Raw genomic sequence first — 25,426 nt, 5'->3', positions numbered from 1 at the left:
CTGTCAAATAAATAAATAAAATCTTCAAAAAAAAAAAAATCTAAAAAGAATTTTGTCTTTTTTTCAGGGATAATTTTTTGAGAAAAAAAAAATCTTTCCTTATACTTGGGTATATATGATAATGTCCTAAAATGTTAAGTGCCACAAAAGAAATAAGACATGGAGAGGGCCAGGTAGGTGTAAGGACTATTATTTCAGCTACAGAGGTCAAAGAAGACCTGTTTTAGGAGATAGTATTTGGGCTGAATGAAAAAGAGATAGCCATGCAAAAATCCAGAACAAAAGGTGCTCCAACCAGGGAAAATAGCACCCGTAAAACCTCTGAGATGGAATGAGCTTGGAAGTTGGAGGAACCCAAGAGAAGGCCTTTGTGCTTGCAGTGAATGAGGTAGGGGAATATTTGGAGATGTGGTCAGAGGTATCGGATTCAGGTCATATGGTAGGCCAGGGTTACAGAGTTTGGGTTTTATTCTAATTACAGTGGAAGCTTTTGAACCAGGAGAGTGATATGGTCAAGTGTGTGTGTTTGTGTGTGTGTCTGTGTATGTGTGTGTGTCTGTGTGCATGTTTAAAATTTACTCTGCATGCAGAGAAGGAAATTGATGGAGAAAAGAGGAAGGATGGTTACAAGAGCAGAATCAGAAGGCTCAGAGAGGAGGCTATTGGAATTATCTGGTTGGTTTAGGGATGTAGCAGTGGAGAAGTAAAGAAATGATCATAGTTGGGATTCATTTGGGAGATGATGCTAACTGAAGTTTCTAGTGGATTGGGTATGGAGTATGGACAGAGACAAACCAAAGATAACACCGAGACTTGGCCCTGAGCATGTCAGTGAATAGTGGTGCCAGATACTAAGATAAGGAAATTTGGGGAGGATCGGGTGTGTGACATATTATTTTTGAGATGCTTATAGATACCCAAGAGATGCTGAGCAGGCAGTTGGACATATGATCAGTTCAGGGGAGATATATATGGGAGTATCTGGCATATAGATGTTTATGGGATTGCCCGAGATCACCCACTTAGAGTTCATTGAGAGAAAGACTGAGGCAATCAGAGAGAAAAGAGGAGTAAAAGAGCATGGTGGCCTGGCAGCCTAGTGGAACCAAGTGAGCAGCTATGTGGAATGCTGCTGAGCGCTGGAGGAAAATGCATCAGACATCTGACATTGGATTTGGCAAAGGATGATGACCTTGATAGGGCAGTTTCCGTGGATTGGTGAGGAGGAAGACCTACCTGATCAGAGTAGGTCGGTCAGGAAAATGGGACACAAAGTGGGAAGAGTGAGTAGTGCTAACTCTTCCAAGGAATATTGCTCTGAAAGAAGCAGGTAGTTGGCGGTGTATCTAAGACTGGGGACATGGGCAGTCCAGGGAAAGATTTATTTTTAAGATTTCTAATATTAGGGCACATATGTATGCAGGCAGGAAATGTACAATAGTGTATACTTTCATGATTTCTGTTTGATGTTTTTGTTTTGTTTTCTTTTTATTCATGAGAACTCAGTGAATTTCATCTCTTGTTTCTAGACTTTAGTGTTTATCTGTCTCTGCTTTAAAGTAGCTAAAATTTGTAATATGTCACATAAAATAAAAGCTTTATTAATTTTGACTCAAGGAAAAGAGAAAAACTATGTCTAAATTCTTGAAAATTTAGTATGTTAATTATAGTAATATGCCATTTTAGTTCTTGAAAATAAAATTCAAATCAGTAAACATTTCAATGTAATGATTATTTCTATGTATGTAACTCCTGCTAGTTAAAATCTTGAAAACACAGAGATGTACCAAGAAGAAAAATGCATCGTCTATTTTCTATCATTTTGGCATTTTTTTCTATTTTAACATATATTTATAAATATTCTTTTATTTGTTAATTTCAACAATTCAGGAACTCAAGTATAGATGATGTTTAATAAACTTTTAAAACTAACAATAGTAAACATTTTCAATATTCTTCTCCGATATGATTTCTCTTACAGGGAATGAACCATTATTTATTTAGTCAATCCTTTATTGTAAGATGTTTATATTGTTTCTATGAATAATTTAAAAGTTACGTGTATTTAAAACTACACACACACACAGCCTATACACAAATGCATATTCATACATGAACACATGCATATACACATGAACTCAAATCATTTACTAAGTTAAACACATTGTTAGGCTAAGAAACTCTATCCCCGTTTCTGGTGACAAGCCAGGGCCTGTGAATGCTATGTTTATTGCATGTAATATATGCATGCTGTGGGTTATTTGAGTAGGTGTGTCTAGATTTTTATTTTTCAAAGTTAATAGATTTGCTGAGTTTTGCGTGCATATTTACGTGAATTTTTGCATGCAAACTCCATATGCCTTTTTCAAGTAGTGTTCTGCAAAATGCCGTTTTTCCTTGTCACCTGCTAAACCAGTGGGTGAGGGTGGTGGGGGGGAGTCTTCAAAGAAGTTTGGGGAATGCTAGGTTAAATAAAGTTAGCCGACTTTTTTTACAGCAGGAATTCACATTTATCAAAACAACCTCTTTACAGTTTTTGCCATGTAGGGAGAGGAAATGAATATATGTGGATTGCTATGGAAAGGTACAAGGAGTAGACCTAATATTTTAGTCTGGAATTAGCCTTTGAAAAAGATCACCTTTTAAGTAGTTGAAAGAACAGGATATGCTAATAATTCATTTTGACTTTATTTTGTGATTATCATGAAAATTGCTTGACTTAAAAATGTTCTCTTTTTTCCTTAAGTGAAGCCTGATCCCCCATTAGGTTTACATATGGAAATCACAGATGCTGGCAATTTAAAGATTTCTTGGTCCAGCCCAACCTTGGTACCATTTCAACTTCAATACCAAGTGAAATATTCAGAGAATTCTTCAACATATATGAGAAAAGTAAGTATAATTTAATAAAATGAAAGGTTGAGAAACAACTAGAGACCCTTTCCAGGTCCAGTAGAAAATGCCCTTTGTATGCCAGACATGCATGGTCCTCCTAGAGCTAAATCAGCTGTAATTTAATATTATATCACTGACTTTCATTTATGATCAGCATAGGACATGACCACATGAACAACATGTCCGTATCTTCGGTAAACGCTTTTGGAGAAATTGTTTGATGTTGCACAATATCTCTTATGTATGGATCCGTGTTATATATTGAGGAGTGTGATAAATTCCTCCCAGACTTTAGTGCCAGAGAAAGTTCCAAATTCCTCTTCCTCCCCCCAAAAAATTATGTTAGATTAATAACTTTCTCTGTCTCTCCCTTTCCCTCCCTCTCTCTCTTCCTTACACACACACACACACACACACACACACACACACACACAGAGCTAAATGGCTACAGGAAGTCCAGTTATAGAAACTTGAATTCATAATGATAATTTTCTCACCTACAGACCTCTGATTTCTGATTTTACGATTCCAACTATTGTTTTATTGCTCAACATACTTACTTGCAGCACACGCATTTGTAATACAAGGTCTGTCAAATTCTTTTTGCATTCTTTCAGTATTTATTGAGAACCTCCTAGGTGCTAGGAACTGTTCTGTTTGCATCAGGATGCACTGAGTGGTAGAGCTAACGGGTGCTGGTAGAGCTGGTAGGTTGTAATATTAAGTGGAGGTGGGGAAGACCTCATGGAGAAGGTGACATTTGAGCAAGGCTCTGAAGGAGGTTAGTGAAGTAGATATCTGGGGGAATTAGTTTCCAAAGAGAGAAGACAGTAATTCAGTGGCCCTACGCCGGGTAAGAAGCTGGAGGCCGGGGTAGGCAGTGAGGGCAAGAGTTGCAGTGGATGAATCAAAGAGGAGCAGGAGAGGAGAAGGAGGACGTCATAAAGAGCATGGGCCGTGCTTGGACTTTGGCATTTTCCTTTGTGAAACGAATTGTTATATAATTTAGAAGTAAAAACCTGTCTTTGTACCTCTGGGCCAATTTTGTAAAGACTTTATTTTCATTAAGAGCAGAAAATAAATCCTTGGTGTCCTGTGTGGGAAAAGCAGAGTTAAGACTTCTCTGGGCTTCAGCTTTCTCATCTGCAAAATAGAAACAATAGGATTTGAAATCTAGGTGACCTGCTATTATAGAATACATTTGTGGTGCTTTCACCCTTTTGGTTTCTGGAACCCACAGTTTAAGAGGCCAGGGATTTCAATAACTTTGGAGTACGTCATTGGAAAATAGAATGTATTTGCTAAGCGATTCTTTTTTTTTTTTTTAAGATTTTATTTATTTATTTGACAGAGAGAGACAGCAAGAGAGGGAACACAAGCAGGGGGAGTGGGAGAGGGAGAAGCAGGCTCCCCGCTGAGCAGGGAGCCCGATGAGGGGCTCGATCCCAGGACCCTGGGACCATGACCTGAGCCGAGGGCAGCCGCTTAACAACTGAGCCACCCAGGCACCCCGCTAAGCAATTCTTAGTAGTTGTTTCTTGCAGAATTAGGTCTCTTAGATATTTACCCTCTAGTTTGTAAACTGTATTTTGATTTACTATAGCTTATCAGGTTCAGGTTCTTAAAATTATTCACGCCCTCCTCTGTGACACTTTCCTCTAGGAATGTTTCTAATTCTGTGTCCGCTCCTGCTCATCATTTTCTATCAGGTGTGTATTATAGATGTCAGCAGTGTCCTGAAACTCCCAGCTGATTTTAGCTGTACCTGTCAAATTTCACAAGGTCAATATTCGTTATCATTCAGTTAAAAATATCTGCTGATTATCATTGTGATTTTCTTCTTGGACTCGCGGGCTATTTAAAATTTTATTGACAGTGGCATCTGGGTGGCTCAGTCGTTAAGCGTCTGCCTCCGGCTCAGGTCATGGTCCCAGGGTCCTGGGATCGAGACCCACATCGATCGGGCTCCCTGCTCGGCGGGAAGCCTGCTTCTCCCTCTCCCACTCCCCCTGCTTGTGTTCCCTCTCTCGCTGTGTCTCTCTCTGTCAAATAAATAAATAAAATCTTTAAAAAAAATTTATTGACAAAAGTGCAAACATTTGTTATTTTGTTACTGATTTCTGTTTAATTCCACCGTGGCCGGCCAACTATTCTGTAAGACTTTCATCCTTTGAAATTTGTTGGGACTGCTTGTTCTCAGTTTTGATGAAGGTTCCATGTCAACTTGATGCTCTGATGTTTTCAAACAATATTTAACAGGCTGATGAAATTGTCTCAGCTACATCTCTGCTGATAGACAGTGTGCTTCCTGGGTCTTCATACGAGGTTCAAGTGAGGGGCAAGAGACTGGATGGCCCAGGAACCTGGGGTGACTGGAGCACCCCTCTTATCTTTACCACACAAGGTAGGTTTTGTAATAGTAGCTCCTATCGAGAGGAGAATATGCTTCCTGATTTTTCCCTTGGCCTGTTATAAGCATCTTAAATTTCGTAGCAGTAAACCAAGAGGAGGGACACAATATTAACGTTTTATTTAAGTGTTGGCAGGTTACTTTGTGAATGAAAACGTGTAAAAACAACTTATAGAAGAGCTCCCAAGTTTATGTGCGTACATGAATTACTCTTACCCATTCAAAAGATAGACTTAATAGAAAGGTTCCAAATTCACAAATTCAGAATGCTACTGGTATCAGTGTTTCCTTAATTTACATTTAAAATCAGATATATTTATTTGACATAAATTCCAAATATTCAAATTTCATTTAATTATTATATTTTATATAATATAATAAATAATAACATAATGAAATAATTCTTTTCACTCCAGATGCTGGCTTTTGAGAGTTTTCACTTTCAGTTTTCATGTTTTTAATCTTTAACATCAGAAAAACTGTGGTTTATTCAAAACTTCCTCATGAAGTTGAGGTGGTGGTTTATAAATAGTCCCAGGAACCTTAGAATAGTCCAACCCTGTCATATGCTAACTTGTGACGCTAGGAAGACACTTCAGGGTTCTTTGCTTCATTGTCTGATCTGTCAAAAGAGCAAAATGATTCCTACTGAAACTCGTGCAGGTTGATTATGGATATATAGAGACAGCAAGTCCCCTGAAAATCACTAAGCAGACAGTCAACACATTTAATGAAATAAGTTCATTTATTGGTTACTTCCTATTTAAAAAGCATTGACTTGTCAAAAAGCCAGTAGCATTAGTGGTTTAAGAGCACAGACTTTAGAGTCTGACAGAATCTTATGGAAGTACTGGCCTCACCACTTGTTTGGAAAGTTTCTTCACCTTTCTATGCCTCAGTTGCCCCATCTGCAAAATAGGGACATTTTTATTATGGATAGACTGAAACAGTGCACCTACTGTGGTCGCTGCGGTGCCTGACCTTTAGTAAGCACCCAGTAAACAGTAGATGCAATCATAGTTTACACAGCCACAATCTCAATATGCAAAATCTCAGCATCTAATGAAGGTTTCAAGTTGGTAAGATACATAACTAATTGCATGAGCAAGCTTGTCAGAAGAGCTAGCAAAGTACTAGGCAATGGGAAGGATTGGTTCTCACTAGGAAAGCCAGGAACCTTCTGTGAACAGATTTAGAAGACATGGATTTCTCATCACGATTCCTCAGATAATTATTGAGCATCACAATGTGTGTGCTGACGACTCAGCTTCTGGAATTTTTCGGAGGAAGGTCAGCTTTTCTACATTCAATTATTTATCGTTGATTAATAGGTCTTAATGACCAGCGGTGAATTATGTAGAGGGGGATAAATTACAACACGTGGAGGTTTTTAAGAGAACGGGATGGGGTAAAGTGGGTGGCAGAGGAGGCTAGTAATCCTGACTCCCACCCTGAGTGGGATGGCTTTCTTCTTTGTGATTTTACTTCTAATTAGATCTGAAAACCTACCCTCCCTAAAGAAGAGGGAAATTCTAAAAGGATCATTATTATTTTTAAGGTTTGCTAATATTCAAGTTATATATTATACCTTTTTAGAATAATGATTCTTAACAATTCTGTATTCAGTGGGGTTAAGATCAACATTTTGATCCAGTATAATATAATAGTTATTTGTGTTACATTTCATGTAAGTTTTTGTTTTGGAGTGTTCAACTTAGGTTTTTACACCTTTGGATGGACATAGTTTTAGTTCTGTTTTACTTAGTACAAAACCCTTTTAGACTACTATTACTTTCTTAGTTCACGTCAATATCTGTAGGATTAAATTTGCTTGGTTTTAATATGTTGGACCACATTTATATGTTTTTATACATGATATAAATCAGATTTATTAATATATATTATAAAGCACATACATATGTATATATATATGCTTTTCCCTATGCAAATATTTAGGGTTTTGTGTACATGACAGTAATAAAGATATGTTTTGTTGAAAAGAAACTTTGCCAATTTACTTGCTAAAGTGTCTAACAATATTGCAGTTAGCACTGGGCCTTTTACTTATTCGCCACAGGTGTGTCCCTCTAGTGACTTTAGACATCCCAAATAGAAATATCTGATAGTAAGTGAAAAATAAATCCAGACAGTAAGTAAATAGCTCCCCCAAGGGCAGAATTTGTTGATTTAGCAATGAATGTAAAGGTAAGCTTACTAATTTAACAGGCTTGGATGGCTTAAATGCCAGTGAGTGGTACCAGGTGATTATTAAGGGAAAGACAGAAACTTACCAAATATAAAGGAGACTAGGGACACCAAGTGCGGGGAGAGGAGCTTCCACACTTCAGTAGCTCCCAAGCACATTTCTCTGTTATAGGATCGTCTACAGTAACGACGTTAATGATGGGTACTGAATCACAAATCAAAGGTATAAGTAGGTTCATACTTCTCTACTGAATAATAATAATAATAATGATAATGACAGTTATGGAGTGCTTCCTGTGTTTCAAGCACTGTTCTAAGTGCTTTCCATATATTATCATTTTATCCTTTCGATCCCCTGTGAGATAGGTGCTGATATTCCCCTTTCGCAAAGAAATCGGGATTTAGAGAGGTTAAGTACATTGTAAAAGTTGGCACAATCTAGAGCCGGCAGTCTAATTCCAGAGTCATGTTTGTACGCACTAATACAGTGATTAAGTGCCTGACATATGTTTATGTCACCAAAAATTGATCCTGGGCACTAATCAGCGGTAAGCTTAATTACATAGAGCACTTTAGCGGAACACCTCATTTCCTTCATGGTTCCTGATAAATGAGGTTTCAGCGTTGCTTGGGTTTTTCAGGTCTCAGGTTTGCTGAGTTGCCTTCGAAGCAGTTCCCACATCCCCCAGCGCTTACAGCACTGGAGGCTTGTTCTTGAACCGTGTGCACCAGTGAAGTATGTTTTTCCAAACTTGGGAGCTTCCTCTTCTTGTGTAAAAGGATTTGGATCCTTCTCCCTTAAACCTAGGTGTTTAATATGATTAGATTATCCTCTGCTGTTCACTGTTGGCATCCACGAAACAGAAACATTCTGTAAGACTGAGGCATTAACTTACTTAGAATGAATTAGCACATCTACTTTATCATTTCCAAACACTCTGGATTTTATTGATTTTTTTTTTTGGAACAGAGACTGTCTGATGTATTGGTGCCAGAGCCAACAGATGCTAATTATCAGTTCCTTTATAGCTACTACATTTTGTTCAATGATTTTTGTTGTTGTTTTTCATTGATTTATTAAAGCTATACCTACCAAGTACACAGTTAAAGAAGCATTGACCATTTTTAATCAAGGAATTCTTACGGATTTGGGAGATCTTGGACCCTTAGAAGAATACCCGGGACCTTGCCAGAACTTAAGAAGGCCAAGAATATTGCAATTAAGTTATGCTACATACTGAAAATAAGTTTAGAAGTGCTGACTTCTTGTAATACCTTTCTCTTTTTTTTTGTAATACCTTTCTTAATTGCAATCTTGTGCTGCCAGAGAAGAGGAGAAACAGTTAATTTCTACGTTTCATACTTGACAGTGCTTGTAATGTATTAGAGAAAATATTTTCCCCATAAAGAAAAATAGGAAATCTGCTTTGAAAATGTAAAAATCTATTTTCTGGTGCTATAATAAACACATTTTAAAATAACTTTAACTAAGATGTTTTGATTTATGAGTTATGTTCATTTGAGTAATTCACTAATATTTATCAATAGAATTTCTTTTAATGAAATTCGTTAGTGTAGATTCTGCAAAAGTATTAGTACTTAGTCATAAGAAGAAAATTATTTTATTTTACAAATTAAATATTGTGTATCTCACATGAGAATAAAATATATATTTGTATTATTTTGAAAATTAAATATTTAACATTTACTTCATATCAATTTCTATATATTCAGTGTAAATTTTACAAAATCAGGTTTTTAATAACTTGTTTTTATTCTTTTTAAGCTAATATTTTAGTATTTAATCATGCCAAAATACTATGACTTTAACTGTATTTCTCAATTAAGCCTTACTTAGGCATTCAATTTTGAAGTGAAGTGCTTTGAGATTTTTATTATCTTTAAAAGATTCAGCTTAACTTTTGAAGTCTTATTTGTACTCTTTAAAAAAATAAATTACTCTTAGACTTCTGAAGCAGTTCAGTAATGAGATGTGGAGCATATTGAAAGTAGGTTAATAATCTTTCAGGTCTGTGCTAGGTACTTGTGTGTAGTAAGTAATGTGCCAATGAAGCTTGAGTGTCACCCTAGGCTAGGATTATAAATCTAATGGACTGACTTCTGTCCAGTGATTTCATGCTACTAAAATTTTTCCTGTTTATGCTTGACTGTAGAAATACCAAGTACAGAGGTTTTGTATGGATTGTAAATATAAGGACAGGGGAGTTTAGCTTGCTATTACAAAAAAGAAAAAAACATGAATAATAAATGATAATAATAATAATAATAAATAAATTTATTAATAATAAATAATAATAAATAATAAATAAATGAAGTTTTTTGTTTTTGTTTTGGGGGTCATCCGGATGATATGTATGAAAACAGATACTCATATTCTTTCAGCAGAAAATGGCCTACCTTAAATTGCACAACTGAAATATACTGTTTTTGTAATGCATTGTGGCAGAAATAATTTCTTCCTGTGTAAACAGTCATTTACTTTTATTCTGTTTCTAATTTAAAATAGAGGCAAACTATGTTTCCAACAATAGGGGGCCAAAAAGTAGTATGGAATAGTGTAGAGGCCTTAAAAATAATATTTTAGAAAAATATTGGTTCCCCTTGTCCTTAACCACAGCATACTGGCATTAAATAACTTAAAATATTACAGATCAGTATTTACAGTTTTTCCTGTTTTGGTGCGTTGGTGCATTATTGATTTTACATATCCTAACTAGTTTTCTTACTTAAATCTTATTTTTCTACTTTACCTGCTTATTTGAAGTTTTCATATATCCAAATGAAACAATAGCAACCACCATTTTTTCTTCAGGATTTTGCCTTAGAGTGATTTGATTCAAAAACTCACCCTACAGTTCACTGATTCTTAAAGCGGAGTCTGATGGAAAACGTGTCATTGTGGAATTAGATTATATTTCATTTGAATTAATTTTCGGCCTATCCATTAGCAAGTGACAAGTACGCACTAAAACCTATTTTGTACTAAGTCTGTATGTTTAGAAAACAGTGAAGACGTTTTTGGAAGTTCAAGTCATTTGGGAATGGGAGTGCCTGGGATACTATGTAACTGTCCATAAACAGGCGATTACAGTTACCCAGTCTCTTAGTACACTCATTTCATTTTTGGCAGTATGATCCTGAACGCATTGTGAAGCCTTTCTACTAGAGTAAATTCCTCACAGGATGTTTTTGGTCTTCATCTGACATCCTCCCCTTCTTCTCTTATTGCAGATGTCATATACTTTCCGCCTAAAATTCTGACAAGTGTCGGGTCTAACGTTTCTTTTCACTGCATTTATAAAAGTGAAAACGAGATTGTTTCCTCAAAAAAGATTGTTTGGTGGCTGAATTTAGCTGAGAAAATCCCTCCGAGCCAGTATACCGTGGTGGGTGACCGTGTTAGCAAAGTCACCTTTCCAAATTTGAATGCGACCAAGTCTCGTGGGAAGTTCACCTACGACGCAGTGTACTGCTGCAACCAGCAGGAATGCCACCATCGCTATGCGGAACTCTACGTGATTGGTAAGAAGACTGCAATTCTCTCCGTTTTCCTCCACAGGGATTGGGGACCCTATATTAGAGTCCCATTGATAATGTAAGGACATGTTATTTTCATTAAAAATTGCTTTGGTGTTTTTGCTTTGTATTAATATTTTAATGTGTTTTAAATAGATGTCAATATCAATATATCATGTGAAACTGATGGGTACTTAACTAAAATGACTTGCAGATGGTCGACCAATGCAATCCAATCACTCATGGGAAGTACTTTGCAGTTGAGGTATCATAGGTAAGTACTGTTTTTGCCGTTTTATTGTTCTGGGGATATGGTGAGATAAGACTTCCTGTAGAAATATCCTCGTAACAGTCCTCTAGTAGACGTTCTTCCTGAAAGAGGAAGGTAGAATCTACTTGATTAGGAAATTTTTAAGGGATCAAATAAATTGGTGGTTTTTGAAAGAACTCACATTGAGGTGAAACATATAATTCGTTTTTACCTCAAATTAGTTTTTCTGATAATAGATTAATTTTCCATAATTACATTTTAACTACAGAATGAAATTCAAGAAAAGCTGGTTTCTGTACATTTTAATTTGACCTCTCTGAGAGTTAATTTGAACTCTCTCAGAGTTGACTAGAGGAGAGTATCAGCGATTATAAAAGTCCAATAATTTGCTGAAGATTAATATTTTGGAAAAAAGTCAGAGGTAGTGGCACAAAGATTGTAAGACATAATATGAATACTTTTAGAAGTAGGAAAGACTGGGGCGCCTGGGTGGCTCAGTTGGTTAAGCGACTGCCTTCGGCTCAGGTCATGATCCTGGAGTCCAGGGATCGAGTCCCGCATCGGGCTCCCTGCTCAGCAGGGAGTCTGCTTCTCCCTCTCCCACTCCTCCCTCTTGTGCTCTCTCTCTCTCTCACTCTCTCTCTCAAATAAATAAAATCTTTAAAAAAAAAAAAAAGAAGTAGGAAAGACTAAGAAAGAAACACTTAAGGAGTGAAGGGTTGTAATAGAGAGTAATTTGTGCTTGTTTATTTTTACCCTTCCCTGTTTTGAAAAGAATTCAAGACTTCATCTTCCCATAGTATCATTTGAAATAATAGCACTCTTGATTAGGAGAAGGTAGATACATTTTTATTTTTATAATCTCTCTTAGTAGTTTTCAGTTATGTGTACTGCTCTCAAACACCCTGTCTCAATTTGTGTTTGTACTGGGGTCTTCCAGTTTGTTTCACTTGTCCTCATTTATTCTTAAAATCTAAATTTTCTACTTGAAAAACAAATCCCCCTCCTCAAATACTGTGATCTGAATTCTATTCCTAAAGTGACCAGTCTATTCTTATGTAGTATTAGAAAAAAATGGGGCAATTTTTACATTTCTTACATAGGAATAATAGCTGGCTTTATCTTACCTGATAGGAGTATTTTGAAATCAATAGAATATTCATGGATGCCATTTTACTTTTATAATCTATCTTTGCTTTCTTTCCATGGCATTTTTCACATTAAAAAAGGTGTTTGTGGATGACCATCACATAAGCTCTGTGTCCCATTTATCTTGCTAACAGTTATAGAAGAACTGTGAAAGTCCCTGCATGTACTCGGGCAGGTTTTTTTAACCTCTCCAAGACTCGATTTCCTTGTCTGTAAGCTGGATAGAATAACAGGACTTACAAGGTTTCTGTTAGAATTAATGATATATTCCATTTAATTATAATTATGCGATAGAATTTCTCCTGGTAAATATTCAATAAATGGCTATTGCTGTCATTATGACGAAGACACTAACCTCTGCATTCCAAGTGGAGTATTACTGTGCTTTAGTACATGGTCACAGTTCTTCTTACCCACAGAGGACGCCTCATGCCTTGTTCTCATCTCTGGCCCTCCCCTTCCCTGCCCGCCCCCCCCATCCCCCTGCCAGCACTCATTCATACCCACACCCCAATGATTGTAATTTTGAGGGGGTAAGCAGGAAAAGTGTCACAAAAAAATAGAAAACGAGAAACAGAAGAATATAGATTTTTCATTTTCTTGTAACCTCCTAACTCCAATTTTATGGAAACAGTAACTGCTACTTTAACCACTTAAATGCCATATTGAGAGCAAATAGTGGCAGCAGGGCTATTTCAAAGAAAAGGAGAAATGCTTTGTATATTCTGAGGTAGAGTGTAGATCGGGACACAGTTATAAAACTTACTTTCTTAATTTTCTTCTCTGAGAAAATGTGTTTTATGTGTTTTACATTTAACCATATGATTCAGGTATGAATCAAGAATTGGTATTATTTTCATTATATTGCTTTGAACTAGAAAATATTGGGACATTGTCAATTAAGCTGTAATTTACTATCAATTTTGTCTTCAAGTTGTAGTGGAATTTAATCCCTATTTAAAGCATAAGGGATTTATCTTCCTTCCCATCTCAGGAATGTCCCAATACCGCTTGCGATCTATACTTCTAAAATGGTATCACTTATGTATAACATTAGCTTAACTTTCAAAGTGTTGTAGGTCCTACCTCTAATTGGATCCTTATCTCCTTCTTAGAGCAATGCCATTTATTTTACTTGCATTTCCACTTAGTACCTAATAAAATGTTTAATAAGGTTTATTGTCTATTTTTATGGAAAGACATAAAATTGTGATAGAGCTGGGAATTCAAAAATGCCTTTCCAATAAGAACATTTATTTTAGATGGAACAGAAACGATGGTATTCTCAAATATCTTACTGCTTTCAACAATGTTGTATATTAACTGACTGTTCTCATATCTTTTAAGGAGCAGCCTTTACTGTTCTGATGTTCCATCTATTCATCCCATATCTGAACCCAAAGATTGCCATTTGCAGAGAGATGGTTTTTATGAATGCATATTTCAGCCAATCTTTCTATTATCCGGCTATACAATGTGGATTAAAATCAATCACTCTTTGGGTTCACTTGACTCTCCACCAACGTGTGTTGTTCCTGATTCCGTGGGTATGTCAAACTGTGTTGTGTGTCTTCATTTTTACTAGCAGATTTGGATTCAGATTGATTCATGGAAACTGTTGTGTTTTACCATTTCCTGATCACACTATATTTAAACAAAAACTTTTTTCATGTTTACAGTGGAATTGGGAAGACAATCAAACTTAGAAAGTTTTGCCATTTTTATTTTATTTTAAGTTACTTATAGCACAGTATTTTTGCAATAGGAATATTTTCAGCATATAATCTGATGAGTTATATTGGGCATTGGGAATAAAATTTAGCAGTAATATTAATCTAAATAATGCACTGCTTTGTTTTTCTCCCAATATACTTATGAAAACATTTGGTGTTTTTAATTTAAAAATTTAATTTGGGTATTGTGATGGATTTTGTAATCTAGTAGTCATAACCCATGGGTTTAATTTGTGAGGCTGTGTAGGATGCAGAAGGATTCAAAATAACTAAAGTGAAGAAGAGACAATAGATCAAGGATGATGATATCCATCATGAATTTTAAATACTCTTTAAAAAGATATATTGATTTCGAAGTTAAGAGAGCTCTTGAAATATATATCTCTCCAATATTGCTGTGAAATCTTTGAGAAATGACCCATTTATGATTATACAACAGAGGTAAAAGAATATCTTTTGGTGCTGTATTCTGTTTTGTTGGGAAATTATGCCAAAAATCAATATTTGATTCATTCTATTTTCAAATAATTAGTACACATCTGAATTAAAACCTGTATTTTGTTAAATATAGCATAAAGTCATAATTTTTAGGGTTTTTTAAAATCACTATAGAGTCCCAATTAATTGATTCCCCACTCCCAAAGCTAGCATGCCCGCCAGCCCCTCCCCCCCCCCCCCCCCCCCCGCTATTTAGTTTGGTTCCACTTAAAGTGATTTTACTGTAAGCAGGACTTCTCTGGTACTAAGTATCTTGGGACAGCAAAGAACCCTCCTACCACTCTCTACCCCACAAACATGCACAGATATAACCTCACGTGTAATATATGACAAATGCAACATGGATTCAGTTCTGTATGCTATCCAAACAACCTTTGATGTTATTCTTTTCAGTACTAAAATAAGGAATTTAAGTTGGGCTTCTATCAACTCCTTAGTACTAGGAAACAATGTGGAGATTCAACTTTAGGATCCAAATGCAGCACCACCTGTTACTAGCTTTGTAAACATGGGCTAGACATGTAAGTGCTCTGTGACTATTTTATCACCCATAAAATGTGGAAAGCTCTGCTTAACTCCCCAGGGTGTGTGCTGTGGGGATCATGCAAACTCTTATGCTTTAAAGCGTCCTTTCTGTAAACTAGATATTCATGGAATGGATCCATATGACATCCATATGATTCAGTCAAGTACAATCTTAGTGTCTCTCAAACATACATACTTCCTTTTCTGAGGAGGAATGATTTTTTCAGGAGATGAACTGCGTGTCATCTTACTGGTTGGTATAGAGTGTCTTCTTCATATATGAAGAATTGAATAAGTATGAGAAACTGTAGTAATGAAAAAGTTCAGGGGTTTTGGTCATCAACAGTCTAAGGTATTGTTGATGAAGTCCGGAGCTTCAAAGTTCACACTAGTGTGCTGGGGCTTTGGGACATTTAGTTCCCAAATATGTTGAGTTTGCATATTGTCTTTTACTTTTTTTTTTTTTTAAAGCCTTTGCCATTCTGGTCATCTTTGCCTCTACTTCTGCCCTTCAAAATCCTGTTTTCCTCAGATGATAGAGAACTGGGGCTTTATTCTGTAAGACTATCTCTGACCTTGACTTAGAAATAATAAGAGTAGAACAGTTTGAAACTCACACATGTGGAAATGAATACAGTGCATGTTATATTTTTCCTTTTATTAAAGCTCTACGTAGAACAGAGTATGCTATCGATACTTACGTGTTCAGTACGGAATCTTTTGCATGCGGAACTAATGGCCCAATTTCTAGTCAGATCTTACTATTACTTGCAGATGACATGGTCATTGTATTGATTTTTTTCCCAATCAACCTATTTGCAAAATAGAGATAATCCCTTTCTTACGTGTCACCTGAAATTGTAGGTGATCAAGTGAGATAATGAATGAGGAACTTTGAGAAGGAGAGGTTGCTTTATAAATATTGAGTATAAAAGTTATAACATCATAATAATGTTTTAAAAATATTATCACTGTTTAAGTTGCTGTTATAGTATCCTGTTTTTAAAATTTCTAGTGAAACCACTGCCTCCATCCAGTGTGAAAGCAGAAATTACTGTAAAAATTGGATTATTGAAAATATTTTGGGAAAAGCCAATCTTTCCAGAGAATAATCTTAAGTTCCAGATTCGCTATGGCTTAAATGGAAAAGAAGTACAGTGGAAGGTACCTTTTACCGAGAAATGTCTTCAGCTTGCCTCACTAAATGTTATTTCATACAACTGTTTTAATAACTGTATAGATTAGGATTTATTTTATTGGCATAAAAGTACCTCTTCCTGTATTCTGTAGCTATTTTTGTTAAGTAGATTGCTATAGGTCTAACCCTTTCAAGAAATGACATTTCCTGCAAGCCATCATTTCCCAAAATGAGTGTGACAAAACATTGATCCCATAAAATATTCCTTGAAAAAAGATTGCATGGCTGAATCAACTTAGGAAACCCTGCATCACTGTGTGTTCCTGTCACATACTAAATCACACTCTGTTACATACTAAGGGTTCGGAGAAGTCTTGCATTAAAGAAACATCTGTGACTTTTATTTCATCCTATGTTTCTCAAACTCATTTTACCGAGGAACCCTTTTTCCTTTAACATCTAATAATATTCTTTAGTACGTGTATATTCATTGGGACATATTTTGGAAGAAGCTGCTTTTATCAAACAACCAAAATCACACCCAGAGTATATGATGACTGGCCGTGTCAGTTTTCAGATGGCAGCCTGCAAAGACCCAGAAACGTCAGGAACCCTAAATATTATGTCATTAGATCATAAAGATTTTAGCTGAAAGGAATGTGACAGTTTACCAGCTTATTGAGGAGACTGAGTAACAGAGATATCACTATGTAATCATGAGGTTAAAACTGTTGAGAGTTTTTGTGGCTAGGGAATTAGTGGACAGAGATCAGTAACAGAGTGAAGAGTGACTGGGGAGCGAGGTTGCAAGAAGGCCAGTGCAAATCTTGTCCTAAGGAGGAAACAACAAGATGACTGAGACAATCCTTAACTTGAAGGAGCTCATGATCCAAGTCCAATACAAGTATTTCTCAAGCCAGAAAACACAAAGTCAGTTCTCTCTTAGTTTTGGAATGGTATTAAGGTTTTAAATAGAATGCAGTTCGGGCCCGCCACCTATGTAGGTGTTAGTAATGATTAGTCTAACGCTTGACCTTATTTTACAGATGTATGAGGTATATGATGCAAAATCAAAGTCGGCCAGCGTCCTGGTGCCAGACCTGTGTGCGGTCTATGCTGTTCAGGTGCGCTGCCGGAGGCTGGATGGCCTGGGGTATTGGAGTAATTGGAGTAGTCCCGTCTACACAGTTGTCATGGATATAAAAGGTCTGTAGAGATTTTGTAAATGTGTCTTAAAAATGCAAGCATATGGGCGTGTTTCAAATGTGACTCAAACATATTCCTCCTGAGAACACGTGTACCACTTGGGCTCCTTGTCGTTCTGCAGTTCCTACCAGAGGACCTGAATTTTGGAGAATAATTAAGGAAGACACCACTAAAAAGGAGAGAAATGTTACTTTACTTTGGAAGGTACTCCTGCTTTTATGTTACTCTTAAATTTTATTTTTATGCTCACGAAAGATTGACTTGGTTGTTTCCATTCTGAGATGGGATTGCAAAGAACTCTGTGGAGGGGGCCCTGGCACGGAGTGTGGGAATTCATTCTGTTCTCAGCTCAGCTGAGCTCTAGAGCTCAGTCAGCATTATTTTGGCGGAGTCACTTAGACTCTTCAGCCGCAGCTTCCTGATCTGTAAAAATGCAGGGCTGGACTAGATGATGCCTGCTCAGATCTTACTCCCCCCCGCCCACATTGTTCCACACCCTGCAGGGACACATGTATATGCGTTTGTATTTATTTTTGTCCGTTATGTCTGACTTAGAGGAATCTCGATGACAAACAAATATATTGAGAAGCACTGTTCCAGTCTATCGTAGAGAATCATTTTCTATGGGTTTATAAGGGCTTGGCTTATCTTATTTGAAGATTATTTATTTATTTATTTCAGAGAGAGGGAGAGAGAGAGAGCGTGCACATGCGTGCACAAGCAGGGGGGAGGGGGAGGGGCAGGAGGAGAGGCAGGCTCCCCGCTGAGCAGAGAGCCTGATGTGGGGCTCGATCCCAGGACCCTGGGATCATGACCTGAGCCAAAGGCAGATGCTTAACCGACTGAGCCACCCAGGCACCCCTGGTTTATCTTATTTGAAACAGGTGGTGGTAATGGGGCAGGGGGGTATATTGTTAATACTCTATAAAATGAAAGAGCAGAGACATATATTTTATATTATATTGGAATCATCAGTGATCTGGTATGATTTTTTTTTAAACTATGGGGCAGAAATTCTGGGGTGCCGAATACACGGTTCTGGTAGCCTCTGCTACTTGAATTAGCAACAGATCAGAAGAGGAGCAAACAAATGATAAATCTTACTGGGATTAACATAAATGGTGATTAACATCTCTTCAGCTTTCTTGTTGTTGCTTTACAGAACTAGAGGGTTATTCCTTGTTTGCTTTTTCCATAAGGAAACTCTTGACCCCCTGCTGGTCTCTCTTTTCTCTAAAATTAGTGTGAAACTTCTTGGTAGAAAAGTGTCCTAATTGTATCCATATTTAATTATCTTTAAGTGGTTTATTCTCTGAGTCTTAAGGAGAAAAACCCCAAAGGAAGAAAATAAATTTCCTATCCTCCATACCCACCCAGATGCCTTCACTGCATCTGTGGTCAGAGACGAGCTCTATCCCCCGTCACCTCCCCATATCTCAGCCTTGAACTAGACAGGGCTTGCCCTGGTCTGACCCTGCCTCCCGGTGGGGAACGTATAAGAAGAGTTCATGGGCTTGGTTGGTATAAAAAGCACTGGAGCCCTTAAACTAATCAATTTTTATGTTTACTACAGCCTCTGATGAAAAATGACTCATTGTGCAGTGTGAGAAAATATGTGGTAAAACATCATACTTCCCGCAATGGAACATGGTCAGAAGATGTGGGAAATCACACTAAATTCACTTTCCTGTGGACAGAACAAGCACATTCTGTTACAGTTCTGGCTGTCAATTCAATTGGTGCTTCTTTTGTGAATTTTAATTTAACCTTCTCATGGCCTATGAGCAAAGGTAAGAAAGGGTGCAGGGTAGTAAACCTGTGCCCCTTTTAGCATTTAATTTTTACATACTCCTCCCATTCTAAATGATCTTCCAAGAAGCCTGCAATTCTCTGAACCTGAAGGACTCTCTTCTCTTATCTCTTCTTTTCTGAAAAATGGCAAAAGAGATTGCACCCTGATTTTGTAATATGGTCCTTGGGTTTTCATGTAATAGAACCATGTTGATACAGTATTATGATAAATGAGAATATTCTAGTAAATCTAATACTTAAACCTTTTGCATCAGTGGAAGTTGTACGTAAATCAGTCTCTCTCCTGGTCTGTGTGTGTATGTGTATATATATATATATATATATATATATATATATATATGTAAAAATAAGTACATGTATATGTGTATGTTATATTTATTACATATACATAATAGTATTACATACTATATGGATGCAAATAATTGCTCAGATTTGAAAATTAACCTGTAGTTCATTTCATATGAGTGATGAACCTTCTTTCATTAATTTTGATGTATTTGATTAATTAGAGAATTGAGAACTTCTTTTAATAGGAGCTCCTAATCTGGATTACATATTCAAAGTATAACTTTTTAATGGAAAATTCAAATCTACTCTGCCTCTACTAATCTCTTCCATGAAGTCTTTGCTTGTTGCTTTAATTAGATATGTCCTAAATCAGGGTGCTTTCTACCTTTCTTAAGGTATTTTATATCTTGCCTTAAATTATGATTACTTTTGTATGTATGGTGTAAGCTTCTTGTGAGTTCCATAGCATCTGCACAATGTTTTACACTAAAAATATTTTCAACCAGTATGTTCTAGAGATTTTTATTGAATGCTGTGCTGTGTTAGGTGGTGGGAATTCCAATGTGAGAAAAACTCTAATGGTCTCAGCATTCAGAAACCATTCAAAAACCAGCATTCAGACCATGAGAATGGTCTCAGCATTCAGAAGAGTCCAATAGATGCACGGACATTGATCAAATAATCATATAAGTTAATGCCTATTTACAAGCTGAGATCAGTGTTCCCAGGAAAGGAATGTAATTTTATGAAAGAAAAGAAAATAGAACCTGACTTGGCATTGAGGGTTAGAGAAGCTTTCTTAAGAAGCCGTATAGATGGGGAGAGAGCATGGGCTCCTGAGAGAGGAATAGTCTGACCGAAAGTCCTCATGGCACGGGAGAGGACCCGACAGAAGACGACCAGGGTGGCTCTGGTGCACAAAATCCTGAAAGGCTGGGAGGTCGGCTGAGGCTTGGGCCTGGGCCTCACAGACATGGTAGGCAGTTCATCCTCACATGTGGAAATCCAGTGGAGGCTTTTAAATGGGACTTTGTGCAGAGGGTGTTAAATAATCAGATTTGTCCTTTGAAAGCCCAACTCCATCAGCAGGAGAGGAGTTTGGAGGGAAGTAGAGAGGATGATGAATAGGCTTGTGCAGTACTCCAGTGGAGAGCAACTTTTTTGACTCTATCCCAAAACCCCATTTTGGTTTCTCCTCAATGGCATATGTTCCCACATCTTTCTGCATATATGACTCTGTGGTACAAAAATAATTGTATTATATTTATCTATATAAATGTCAGCCTTCTCTTCCTTTTCCCTTCCTCCAGTAGGTTATATGTGCCTCAAATGTATTAGGAGATTTTTTTAAAATTAATTTTGAATTTAAAAACAAATTTCCTTTTTTTCCCCTCAGTAAATACCGTGCAGTCACTCAGTGCTTATCCTTTAAACAACAGTTGTGTGCTTCTCTCCTGGACTCTATCACCCAGTGACTACTATCTGATGTATTTTGTTACTGAGTGGAAAATTCTTAATGAAGACAGTGAAATTAAATGGCTTAGGATCCCTCCATCTGTTAAGAAGTATTATATCCATGGTAAGTTTGCTGTGCTTTAATAAGTTTCTCTTATGGATTAGCATTAGAGTGATTATTAATTTAAATAAGATAGCCAGTTAATGAAAACTTCAAAAATGTAGATGATACTACCATCTTACCACATATAATTCTATCACTTTGTCATAAACATTCAATTCTGTTTCATTCGATCCTTTCTAAATATTTTACACAGTCATAATCGTATCATCTATCACTTTTCTTCTGATTTGTTCCTTTGATATATCACAAACACATTTCTATTTTCTCCCCAGCCCTTTTAACCATGATTTTTAATGATCATATAGCATTTTATTCCATAGTCTACTTAAACCATTTATTTATTTGAGAACATTTTTGTTGCTGCCAGCAGCTTTACTTTTTTTTTTCTCTAGACTGCTTTTTAATGGCCTTTGATATCTACCACCAAATTGTTTTCCCAAATCTATGTACCAACTTATAATGCTACTAGCAGTGAGTGGGAATGCCAGGCTGAAGGTCTACAAATGTAGGACTAAGTGATGTAGGCAGCATAACTCCCCAAAGTAGACCAGTTGCCCCAGGAGGTGATTAAAGTACAAAGTAATCCCACACAATGCAGTATCTGAAGTCTGAGTAAGGTTTTAGTAGGGAAGCTAACGATTGCCATGACCCTATTATACAATATTACTCCAGAGACTTGTGCTTCTATTTCATTCCAGAGGCCCTAGAATTTAGCATCAGGGCAAGTAGAAATGATTGATAGAGAACTAAATTCAATTCATTACCACTATTGTCCAGATGATTATTCTCTGTGCTTTTCTTTAAGCCATGGAAATATATAATCTAGGCTTCAACAAGATTTATCCCTTGTGGAATATCTATATATTATTAACATTTGTAAAAATGATATGTCACTGATAGATTCATTTTGAACCTTGCGATACAGATGGTTGTCCCCCTGACAGGGGGATCCCCGGATAAGCCAAGAGGACCCCTGGTCCCCACCCCCATTTCTTTGCATGTCATAAGACTTTAGTCTCACAGCTGCCTTGAATGGGGAAAATAAGCAAGCTAAATGCCCGTGAAAGGGGACTATTGCTGGCTTTGGGGATATGGGAGAGGAGGTAGGGTATATTGTCCTGGAAAGGGAAAGGGAAAGTGGAAGTTCATACACTGTGAGCTTGAACAAACTGGCTATCATTGGAACGTACCCTTGAAAATTGCGATCTCATGTCTCTGGGTAATATTTTCAAAAATTATTTGAAAATTATTGTCGTTACTAGAAGAATTTAGAATGCTTAGGTGGTTTTTGAAACTCCCTTAATCATCAGTTTCGATCCATAAATAACAACTTATTTCTATGTTCAGAAAAATAGGAGAGTCACCTAAATTTTTTATATAGGTTTCACTTGTTAATATGAATTCAGTAAGAATGACCTTTAATATATTTTTCTCTTCAGATCATTTTATCCCCATTGAGAAGTATCAATTCAGTCTTTACCCAGTATTTATGGAAGGAGTGGGGAAACCAAAGATAATTAATAGTTTCACTCAAGGTAAGACTTTTCCTTACATAGATGTGTCAGGGAGGCTACATGGTCCCTTGGTGTGGTAGTAAGGAGAATAATCAAGCATGGTATTCTGGTATTGGAAATTAACATTTCCATTCTCAAATTGGATAAAAAGTTAATGGAAATGAAATAAAGGAAAATATGCAGCAATACAATAAAATACATCATCAGAAAGACTAAATAGAAAAATACTAATTTTCTGTACAATTCATATAAATGCATCTACCTCCAAATAATATGTTTTGGAGGTACATACTTACGAGCCTTAAATTTTTTTAAAGATTTTTATTTTATTTATTTGACAGAGAGAGAGGGAGACAGAACACAAGCAGGGGGAGCGGCAGGCAGAGGGAGAGGGAGAAGCAGGCTCCCCGCTGAGCAGGGAGCCAGATGTAGGGCTCGATCCCAGGACCCCGGGATCATGACCTGAGCCAAAGGCAGACCCTTAACCGACTGAGCCACCCAGGTGCCCAAGCCTTTAAATTTTAATCAGTCTTTTAAAGGAAACATTTTTCCTCTAAAAATAAAACTGGAGAAGTAGTTACAGAAATAAATTCATTATGCCTCTTAAATTTCTAATTCATCTTACTGTACTTGGAGTATCAACATTTTGATTTTGCTATTATGGCTCAAATTGTCTTCAAGTCCAAGCAACCTAATAATGAAGTTTCAAGAGAGAAATATTTTGCCTGGTTTTAGAATTAAAATAATTATAAAAATTCATTCATTTATTATTTGACACACACAGACTGGACACAAGAACCAGGGATTGAACAGTAAAGACCAGTCTCTGATCTTATGGAGCTTAATCCCTATGCTCTAATGGTAGTGAGAGTGAACAAATCATGTATAATATAATGGCAGATAGAAATAAGTGTCATGCTTGTTGTGATGAGCCCTGGGTATTGTATGTAAGTGATGAATCACTAAATTCTACTCCTTAAACCAATATTACACTATATGTTAACTAACTAGAATTTAAATAAAAACTTAAAAAAATTACTTGCACTCAAAAAAACTCCCCAAATCAATAAAAAATAACATAAGAGTGGCAATTGGTAATAATTAATAAAAGGACTAATTTAATAATAATAAAAAATAAGTGCCATGAAGCAAAATAAATGTAAGGTAAAAGGATAGAGTTAAAATGTGGTGCTTTAGTTAGGATGGTCAGAATTGGGCTTTTTAGTTCAAGCCATGCAAGTACAAAAGAGAAGAGCATTTTAGACAAAGGGATAGCAAGTGCAAAGGTTCTGAAGAATGAGCGTGCTTGGTGGCTCAAGAAAAGCAAGGTCAATGTGTGTGGAGTGAACAAGGTAGAGATCGGCAGATGTTGAAGGTTGGCTATCCAGAAGCGATACTGAGGCAGAGAGTCATTGGAACAACTTTAATTGGCACTTTCTCATATAACCTGAAGTGATCACATGGAATTGGCAAAAAATAATTTTGAAAAAATGTTTTGCCAACTTACAGTAAGCATAATTCTGCACAAAATAACACTTCATTAATGTGATCATAGCTATACTTTTATCTTCTTTTTTATTTTTATATCTTTAAAGGTAATACAGATTTATGATGAAATCAGAAAAAAGTCTGCTGTAATTTTTGATACAGAAAGATATTATTATTTCCTCAAGCTTCTGAATCATGTGAATTGTATTTTTTTTTTTCAGATGACATTGAAAAACACCAGAATGATGCAGGGTTCTATGTAATTGTGCCAATAATTATTTCCTCTTCAATCTTACTGCTTGGAACATTGTTAATATCACACCAAAGGTATTGTACTTGGTGTTACAAATCTTTATGGCCAAAGCTCTTGAGCGTATTTAAACCTTGATTTAAAACCCAAATCAGAAACATTAAAGTCTCCTAAATATGTTTATGTATATTCAGTATACAATTAAGATGGCCTAAAAAGAAAAGGCCTGTTTTCAGGAAACCACATTCTGTTTTGCTAGTACAACACAAACATCATGGACGAAATTCATGTTTTATATGTAAATACATTCAGGAAATAACAAGCTTATAACAGGAAATCCTAGGCAGTGTGTTCTCAGAGATAACAAAAATGGCTTTTAGAGATGTACAATTTGGGTTGAGGACTTTTTAGTGGTGAAGATTTACCTGGAGTGGTTAGTTCATTTATGATTAGGAAGCACTCCAGTTTTTAAAAATCAGCACTGTGTGGCTCTCCAGTCTGTCTGGTTTGGCAAATGGCCTTGAAGTTCTTGTGGTTCTAGGGTGCCATATCACCGTGTGCTGAGAGGCCCAGACCTATGAAATTATTTCACACATATCAAATCTCTACAGAAACTTTTGTCTTATAGCAAAAAAGAGGGATGGGAGATTTTAGACTCTGAATATATCTTTCAGTCAAGTGAGCTGATGGGGCCATATCAAGTGGAATTGTTTCTGAAACTCAACTGATGGCCACCTTTTTTTCTTTGTGTGTGAGAGAGAGAGAGAGAGGAAGGGAGGGAGGGGCAGAGGGAGAGGGAGAGAATCTTAACTCAATTTCATGACCCTGAGATCGTGAGCTGAGCTGAAATCAGGAGTTGGATGCTTAACTAACTAAGCCACCCAGATGCTCTGGTGGCCACTTTTAATATATTGTTTCTCCAAGAAAA

At 36.6% G+C, this 25,426-nt stretch overlaps 1 protein-coding gene across 8 annotated transcripts in view; it reads left to right on the top strand.

Moving 5' to 3' along the window:
* Positions 1-25,426, top strand: part of LEPR (leptin receptor) — an 82,220-nt gene that overhangs the window by 41,821 nt on the left and 14,973 nt on the right. For all 8 annotated transcript variants that reach the window (XM_078072996.1, XM_036077713.2, XM_078072995.1 and 5 more), the window contains 12 exons: positions 2,747-2,892; positions 5,155-5,299; positions 10,763-11,053; positions 11,204-11,321; positions 13,815-14,014; positions 16,239-16,387; positions 17,408-17,567; positions 17,689-17,771; positions 19,141-19,357; positions 21,064-21,246; positions 22,686-22,781; positions 24,470-24,575. In XM_078072996.1, coding sequence (XP_077929122.1) covers positions 2,747-2,892; positions 5,155-5,299; positions 10,763-11,053; positions 11,204-11,321; positions 13,815-14,014; positions 16,239-16,387; positions 17,408-17,567; positions 17,689-17,771; positions 19,141-19,357; positions 21,064-21,246; positions 22,686-22,781; positions 24,470-24,575 — 1,894 coding nt within the window. The remainder of the gene's footprint in view (positions 1-2,746; positions 2,893-5,154; positions 5,300-10,762; positions 11,054-11,203; positions 11,322-13,814; positions 14,015-16,238; positions 16,388-17,407; positions 17,568-17,688; positions 17,772-19,140; positions 19,358-21,063; positions 21,247-22,685; positions 22,782-24,469; positions 24,576-25,426) is intronic.

The sequence above is a fragment of the Halichoerus grypus genome, chromosome 5 (genome assembly GCF_964656455.1).
Source record: "Halichoerus grypus chromosome 5, mHalGry1.hap1.1, whole genome shotgun sequence".
NCBI classification, from domain to species: domain Eukaryota; kingdom Metazoa; phylum Chordata; class Mammalia; order Carnivora; family Phocidae; genus Halichoerus; species Halichoerus grypus.
This window is presented reverse-complemented; position numbering and strand designations above follow the sequence as displayed.